General features: G+C 42.5%; 1 protein-coding gene across 16 annotated transcripts in view; it reads left to right on the top strand.

Annotated features, from left to right (window-relative positions):
- Window positions 1–8,382, top strand: part of CYRIB (CYFIP related Rac1 interactor B) — a 131,738-nt gene extending 123,356 nt beyond the window's left edge. For all 16 annotated transcript variants that reach the window (XM_053929602.2, XM_053929604.2, XM_053929603.2 and 13 more), the window contains 3 exons: window positions 569–695; window positions 3,047–3,117; window positions 7,645–8,382. In XM_053929602.2, coding sequence (XP_053785577.1) covers window positions 569–695; window positions 3,047–3,117; window positions 7,645–7,708 — 262 coding nt within the window. In that variant the 3' untranslated portion in view covers window positions 7,709–8,382. The remainder of the gene's footprint in view (window positions 1–568; window positions 696–3,046; window positions 3,118–7,644) is intronic.
- The last annotated feature ends 543 nt before the right edge of the window (window positions 8,383–8,925 follow it).

An 8,925-nucleotide genomic window follows, 5' to 3' on the forward strand; every position in this document is an offset into this window, starting at 1 on the left:
TGGGAAATGAAGGGACCTGTGCACACTGACCGACCCCACACATGACCTGGGTGTCTTCATCCATCCTGCTTCTGCGTGCTTGCACTATGCCAGGCTGCCTTGTGTAGAGACAGAAGTTCTACCTCCTGTTTCCAATGAGAGAATAATATGATTGAATCTTAGAAACTTAAAATCCAGTGATACAATTAATGTGTTTAGTTCAAGTTAGCAGACACACTTGCTCTTAAGCTAGTGACTTTTTTCATCCTATTGGTGATAGCAACCTTTACAAAGTGCCTATTCCCAAACTTTCACTTTGGGGCTACTTTGGATTTCTCTAAAATTGTCTGATTTCTGCTAGCAGAATGGGTAGTACACTAATGTGCATACAGAGACCATAATATGCAAGTGCCAACTGCTCCATACCACCTCATGTCTGGGAACCTCAGACATGAATGGAAGAGGGAGGCTTAATGTTTGTACCTGTTTTAGAGATTAACAGGTTCCTCTTCAAGCATGAGCTTGAGAGTTGAATCAGCTCATTACTGTGTGGTGTGCCTCATCCGTCCATGTCCTTTCTGCCCTCTAGGGAGTACAGAAGCAGATTTACAAACGAAGAGACAGTGTCATTCTGCTTGAGGGTAATGGTGGGCGTCATAATACTCTATGACCATGTACATCCCGTGGGAGCATTTGCCAAAACTTCAAAAATTGATGTAAGTTACTTGTTTTATATACTTGCCAACAGTTTCCACGATGGAAGGGCACAGGCTGTCACTGAAGAGCTGGCAGACTGCTCTCTGTCCCGGAGGTCAGGGTGGGGTGTGTGATCGTGGTGGATTTGGGTCTCCTGCCCTTGCGGTGTTTCTTCCAGCCCGTCTGCAGGTGGGGCAGACTGGTTGAAGGGTAACTGTTGTCTTTGAGAGTATGTCCTTGAGTGGTGGGGCAGCCTCATACTCGTAGGTGGCCCTTTTGTGTGTTGGGCAATATAAATAAATAATCAGATGTAAGAAAAAAGTTTTATTATATCCTTTCATTCCTTGACCAAAGGCCATTTCAAACAACAGATTGATTTCCAAATGTACAGGAAAGGGCAAAAGTAGGTTTATAGTTGTGAGTACACAAAATACAGAGTTTATTCTTGTGTTATGATTCATTAATTATTATTTTCCCATACAAACAACTGTGAATACCTTTGTCCCACCCTGTCTACTAAACATCAATAGAGTGCTCTGATGAAAAAAGCTGAAGATTACACATTTTCCTTTCTCCTCCCATTCATAATAATTTGTGACTGTAGCCTCACTTTTTCTTTTTTGTAATTTCTCTTCTCACCTTCTCATACCTGATTCATCAGAATTACTGGCTTGGCCAAAAAAGTTTGTTTGGTTTTGTTCCCATGAGATGGCTCTAGTAGCGCTTAGTTGTCTTTAACTTCATTTGAAACAATTTTTTAGATTGTATTGTGACAGCTGTCCATCATGTCAGCATGCATTAAAGAAAAACCCATCAAAATTGGTGAATTTTTGTGTAGCCATTTTAATATTGAAGATGAAAGAAAATGCACCACATTTTTTGGCATAATATGCTTTGTTATTTCAAGAAAGGTAAAAAGGCAACCGAAACGCAAAAAACGAAAAGATTTGTGCATATCATATGGAGAAGGTGCTGTGACTATTCGAACACGTCAAAAGTGGTTTGCGAAGTTTCATGCTGGAGATTTCTTGCCAGATGATGCTCCATGGTCAGGTAGAGCGGATGAAGTCAATAGCGATTAAGTAAATTGAGACATTAATTGAGAATAGTCAGCATTATACCATGGAGGAGAGAGCTGACATACTCAAAAATATCCAGATCAATGAAGTTATTGGTGAAAAAGAAAAATTTGTTTTATTTTATGGAAAAAACCATACAGTTTTTGGCCAACCCATTGTAACCAGTGTCGGGTGATAATTATCTTCCAGCTTCCCTTTCACAGTGGGTTCATGCTCTCAGGGTTTCCTACCTGGATTACTGATTGCGTTCACTCGTGTCCATCACAGGGAGAGAGAAATGAGTTTGTTTATTGAGTGATTCCTGTGTCCCAGGAATTTTACATTTGTTCTCTCATTAACTCTGAAAATACTCCTCCAAAATGTAGGCATTATCTCCCCTGTACTAATAATAGAGAAACTGAAGTTTAGGAAATTAAGTACTGTAACTGCTAGTGAATGGTGGAGCGGGATTTTAAATCCACATCTTTGTGGCTTCCAAAGCCTGTGGGTTTCTGCTGTGCTGTGCTTTTTCATAATAAGCAGGCTCATCTTCCTTACATGTCATCTGCAGTGACTTGTTCCCTTTTTTCACAGCCTGTAACAAGTCCCTACTGCCACCTCACTCAGTTCCAAAGGGGTCCGTCCTCCTGGCTTTCAAGGCCTTCTCTAAACTCCCCTATGGGAGTTGCTTCGGTTCCTCAAATTCTGTCCTCTGTGTGCAATATCCTTTATTGTCTTTGTCATGGCGTCCGTCTGTCTGGAGAGCTCCTCTTTTCGTTGCCAGAGTGTCTGTTTCATCCCCGAAAAGGCTACTCAGCGCCCTTTCAGGAAGTCTTCCCTTAGCTGACCCTGAGTTTTCTCATGAGTGTGGGTATGCTTCTTGGTCTTCACTTGGTCTTCAGAAGTTTTCTTTGACACACTGGAAATAATAAGATTGAGGTAAATTTTTCTTTTCCTGTTTTAATAAATACCTTTTGCCCTGGCTGGTGTGGCTTGGTGGATTGAGTGCTGGCCTGCGAACCAAATGGTCAATGGTTCGATTCCCAGTCAGGGCACATGCCTGGGTTGTGGGCCAGGTCCCCAGTAGGGGGTGCACAATAGGCCACACACATAGATGTTTCTTTCCCTTTCTTTCTCCCTCCCTTCCCCCTCTCTTGAAAAGAAATAAAAATCTTTAAAAAAGAAAAAAAAATTACATGTCTGTGGTGTGCTTCCTCATGAGTTCCGTAGTTGTGTTAAAGTATGACTATTTCAAATGTGAATGTTAGATGAAAAAACAGGTGTTTTACTTTTTCTGTTTCCTTTTCTCCCAGATGAAAGGTTGTATCAAAGTTCTAAAGGACCAGCCTCCTAACAGTGTAGAAGGTCTTCTCAATGCTCTCAGGTGTGTATATGTGTGGGTGCACATGGATCAGAAGGGAGATGTAAGAAAGTGCTTCCAAGTGAGAATAGCCCAAAGGAATGAATATTAATGTTAAGTTAGAAATGTAAAGATCTCGTTTTGCTTCAAATATTGGTCACAGTATTTTTACAATGAAGTGTGTGTGTGTGTGTGTGTGTGTGTGTGTAATGAGAATAGCAGCTTTTTTCTTGGCTAAAGAGTTTGGTTTTCATCCTCTGCCCCTCTTGAAGCAGAGGTTGCTTGTTTGTTTACAAGGTTAACGTAAATAAAATCCAGAAACATGGAAGTTTAAAGAGAAAGAAGTCATGAAATCTCACTATTTTGAAACAAACCACTCTTTAACATTCTGGTAAACATCCTTCCAGATTTTTTTCTTTATTCTGATATACAGTCACAGCTCTATTAGATAGTTGTCTTTTTTCAGCTTAGACTCACTTGATTTAGTTACTGAAGCTCCTGAGAATGCTGGGATATTTTTAAGTGAAAATCTTGGCACATGATAATGACTCGACCAACCTAATCTTTATCTAATCTCTATTTTACAGAGATTTAATTAGTAGTAAAATTTCCTCGATGTTAAAGATGATTGTCTCGTTAGTTGTTTTTCTGTGTGTTCAAACACAAAAGTTATATGAAAACAAAGATATTTCTATAGTGACTTTTTGAGGTCACATGCTATCTGCACTTTGTAGTTCACATGATAGAATAAAATGATTTCCAATAGAGTATCATATTCCCATGTTTTATGGAGAACACATGGTCACTCCTGGTACGACATCACAAAGCAAAGTCCAGGCTGTGTCACGCTGGCTGAGTGCAACCGTCAGATAATTATATTACGACTGTGGAAAGCGTTCCGGATCTGCGACTGCCTGAGCAAAGGAGGTCTGTCAAGGAACATAGTAAAACAAGGAAAAAAACCCTTAAATGTAAAATTATTTCAACCACAAGCCTATCAAAAGCCTTAAGTCTTTGGGATGTTTTACTGTGGAGGTTTTTCATTGGTATTGCCAATATTTGATGTGTTTTGAATCTTTCCTACCTGACCCCTTTCTGAAGATGCCCTATGTCCCAGGCAGCCCGGTTCTTCTCCTGAGCCCTTTCTTTTCTGGTGGGCGAGACTCCCCAGAGCCAGCAAGGGACAGGATTCCTTTTCAAACAGTAGGAGGGCCTTGAGGTCTGGGAGGTTTTAGTATTATTTCTTCACCTTGAAGGGACTGTGCTTCAGATATTCATTTTAAAACCCATAGTTTAGTTTTCTTGTCCGAGTTTGAAGCTAGCTCGGTCTCTCTTACTTTAGCATCAAGACAGAGAAGGGCAGTGCAGGGGCGAGGGATGGGGCAGGCTCCGGGAGCCCCGTCAGTCTGTGCTGGAGAGAAAGGGGAGGAAGAGCACCGCGGAGGCAGGCCACCTGTCAGCTTTCTTCCCGAGTTGGTGGACATTCGAAAACAAAGGTTGTAACTCTTGACCTCTTTTTACTCAGTGAACGTATTTTTGCTTCTTGTTTTTATCATGTGCCAAGCTTTGTAAGGTTAATCAGTACACTTGATGTCTTGCAGTGGAGGTTGTAACGAGTGACGTTTCTGTATCACTAACCCTACAATGCAGTTTCATATGTATTACTTTGTATAATCTTTACCACAGCTCTGTGGCGTAGGTAGTGGGTCTGGGTGTTGGGTGCTTTCATTGTACAAAGAGGTACCTTAGCTCTTGAGAAACTAAAGGATTATATAGCTAATAAATGTCAGAATCTATTTTGAAAGTCAGGATGGCTCTCTTGAGAAACGTTTGATGCTGTATCGTTTGCTGTGTGATTGAACTTCAGTGTGCTTTGGAATCACCTGGAGGGATAGGAAAATGCAGATTCCCAGGTTACCACTTCCAGGGAGGCCGTTCCTGAATTAGGTCTGGGTGGGGCTCAGGCACCCCATTTCATAGACACCTTAGCTGGTGTAGGTAATGCTAGTTCCTGGAGAAACACTGCTCCAACGGAATGAGCCTTGGCCCTCGTGCTTCACGGGAAGCAGAAGAGAGGTTGTTGAGGAAGCACTTGGTAGTCCCGAAAGTACTGTGCAAGGGTTCATTGCCATTTACACCTCTGCGCCATGGGACGCATTTTCTCTGAGTCATTTTCTTTTTCAGGAAATAGCCAGTTTACTAGAGATGCTCGCTTCTTTTTCCTCAGATAGTTTTTCTTAGAACCGATAGCAAATAACCAAAAATTTTTAAAAAGGAGTATAATTGTACACGTTAGATATGTTGCTTATTTTGAATGCTTTTCTGTAGTAATTATGTAGTTTCTCCAACTTACCGTGTGTGATTAAGAGGAAACGACAAAACATGTCTGCATTTTATAGGTGGAGGAAAGGAACCTGGTCCTGCAGGAGAAAGAAAGCTAGAACTGGGGGTCAGGGTTCAGGGCTGGGTAACTGCCCTCTTTATTCAGTTCAAGAGTAAAGGGAAAGGATAGTTGCTTTTCTTCAGCAGGAAAAGTCATGTGCACTTGGAAAAGGGGTTTGTGCACAAAGCGAAGTAGTACCTTTCGTGTTCACACGTTGTTTTCACGTGTGCTAGATGCCGTTGGCCTTTGCTTGATGAGAGAGCATGGGGGTGACAGCACACATCTGGCACAGCCCTGTGCTGGGACGCCTGTGAGGGCCGCTGGGGGCTCAGGGTCGCGTCGCTCCCTCAGCAGGAGTGAGAGCTGGTTTTGGGCAGAGAGGAGAGTGCTCGCAGCTCCTGGGATGTCACAGTGCATTGCTGAGCGGTAACACATCAAGTCCTGTGCAGTAGGAATTTTTCTGTGCATGTTACTTGCTCTTTCTACTCTCCAGATGCATGAAGGAAAGGGAAGATTCTTATTTCCTGACATAAATAGGATTATGTGTAACTGAATACACTTAATATGCCATTGGGAAATGAAACAGAAAGGTTAAGTCTTTGCTCCCTCACCTGTCTCTTAATGTGAATATGCCTTTATGGATTTTTCTTTCAGCCTGGCTGCTTCCCTTATCTTCCTAATGCACAAATGATAATTGAGCACCTATTATGTGCCGGGCACTCCGGTGCCTGTGCTGTAATAGGAGAACAATTTGGAAGTGAATTCCAAGTAAAATTGTAGAGAGTTTATCAGGTACCTAATAAGCATGTGTTTGTCTCTTTACCTCTCTCAGCATTTACTTGAGTTCAGATATTTCTTTAGTATTTAAATTGATTTGAAATGAACGTAGTAAGAGTTTAATTTCTTTAATGCAGACAATACATGTATGTCTGTTTAATATATTCATTAAAGACAGGTGACAATGTGAAATTCTTGTGAGCCAAATTAACTGATTCAGCATTAAGTTCTGTCTGAAATATCTCCAGAATGTATCTCACATTCAAGCCTTGAGCACCTGTTTCTCTGCTCCTACTCTCGTCCAGCTCTGGGCCCCTAGGCCCCTGTACCAGCAGCTAGTTGGTCCTTCGGCTGCTCCTCCTGCTCCCTGCAGTGCTGCTTCAGCAGCCAGAGCGATCCTTTCAAACATCAGTGAGATTGTACGTGGCTCCTCCTCTTAGCACCCTCCCTCCCCCGGCCCTCAGTGCCCTCAGCATCATCTCCAAACTTCTCACTATGGCCCCAGTGTCCATGTGACCTGGTCACTCCTGGTCTCTCAGGCCCCGTCCAGTGCTGCCCTCCTCTGCTCCCAGGTGTGCCCCTTCTCTGTGTTAGTAGATACAGTATCATCTTTTCCCTCTTCCAGCTTTTAGCTCCAGGAACCGTGCCTTACACACACAGTAGGCTTGCCTGTTGAATTTTACTATTAACGGAATCCTACGGTGAATGTTCTCGTAACGTAAGAATTGCTCTTGTGATTCTTTTTTGAGTCTTAATTTTGCGTTTACATACTTTGAGCTAAATACATCTGCCTGGTCAGCAAACTTTGAAAGGGGCCAGAGAGGAAACACATATTTTAGGCTTTGTGGGCCGCATGGTGTCTGTCACAGCGACGCCACGCGGCTGTGGTAGTGAGAAGGTAACCATGGACCAAACCTAAATGAACCAGTATGGCTGTGCTTGAGCAAAACTGAAATTTTAATTTTATGTGATTTCCACATTAACATAAAGTGTTACACTTTTTTTGATCCCGGCACCCCCCCCCCATTTAAAAATGTAACAATATGCTTAGCTCACAGGCCATACAAAAATGGGTAGTAGGTGGGATTTGGCTCAAAGGCTACAATTTGCTGGCCCTTGAGATGAAACAATGAGAGTGTTCCTCTGAGTGAGAAGGTGCAGCTAATTGTTTACTTTGGGATGTAACTGGATGGGCTCAAGAAGGTGGTTCTCCTTCCTGAAGCACAACGGCTTCTCTGTGTGAGTGGTGGCGGGGAGGGTGGGCTGGCCGCCCCTGAGCAGGGTCGGAGCTGGGGTGGAGGTTCACCTGGCCAGTGCTTAGCTTGTCAGGTTTGAGACCCTGACGCAGACAGTGTGTGTTTGTTTTCATTGTCAGGTTTTTTCACTTTTAGGTACACAACAAAACATTTGAATGACGAGACTACCTCGAAGCAAATTAAGTCCATGCTGCAATAACACTTGGGGACGAGCACCTGCTGTAGATGGAAGACAGTGTTCTGCAGTGTCTGAGAATGCACAGTTTTTTAGTGATCGCAATTACTTCCTCGTTTACTCGCTTTTTATTTCCTTCCTCTGTTCCTCTTCCCTCTTTTTAAATCATGTTCTTGTTCTTAAGACTTCTTTTCTGTGCCAAAATCAGTAAAGTTACACTCTGAAGGGACATTGTCCTTTCAAACTGGCCATCTAAGGCAGCTAATTATGCATTGCATTGGGGTCTCTACTGAGAAAAATTCTGTGACTTGAACTAAATATTTTTAAATGTGGATTTTTTTTTAAAACTAATATTTAATATTGCTTCTCCTGCATGGCAAAACTGCCTATTCTGCTATTTAAAAACCCTCAACGACTTCCTTTTCTACCGCCGCTTTTTCCCGTTCAGCCCAAACGAAAACGTCTCAGTTAACTGTGTTGTACAAATGGTACCCGATGCACCCTTTTCTAAATCAGTCAGACTCTCGTTCAAGTTTAAGTTTGCATTTTGACTCTTTTGTAAGGACGTATGTTGTGTGTTTAACCTTTATTAACTAACGTTAAAAGCTGTGATGTGTGCGTAGAGTATTACGTATGCATGTTCATGTCTAAAGAATGGCTGTTGATGACAAAATAAAAATCAGCTTTCATTTTTCTAAGTGTGGCTTGGCTTACTGAGGCTTGGGTTTAGGCTTCTAAAGCTTTCCCATGTATATTTTTATGAATTGCATATACACATTACATAATTTCCCTAGTTTTAGGAGAGAGCTGGGTCTTTTTAAAAGTATTCTTCTCTATTATTGTCCATGTGTACCCAGTTTTAATTGCTTTTAAAATCCTGCTAAGTGCGGTAAGAGCAGTGATCTTCTTGTTAATGAGACTTTTATTCTTGCTTCACTCTTGGGTGGACATAGTAACACAAAGGAAGCTCCTCTCTTGCCTGACATTTCCCAGCAGCGAGAAGGTAGCGACGGGAAGCAGAGTGTGGAAGGAAGGAGAGCCTTTCGCACTGGGAGGAGAGTGAGGATCAGGGCACTTTGCAGGAGGAGCCAAAGGCCTTGGTCTCACGAGTGGGAGAAAATGAGCATGTTTGTTACTGTGGGGTCCTAAAACCCTATCTGTGAAATCCGTGCTGACGGGGAGAAGCTGCTCAACCGTCGTCTAGTCCGAGCGTGCCGCTGATGTAATGAGAGGAGAATCTG

Source organism: Desmodus rotundus, chromosome 8 (genome assembly GCF_022682495.2).
Source record: "Desmodus rotundus isolate HL8 chromosome 8, HLdesRot8A.1, whole genome shotgun sequence".
NCBI lineage: Eukaryota > Metazoa > Chordata > Mammalia > Chiroptera > Phyllostomidae > Desmodus > Desmodus rotundus.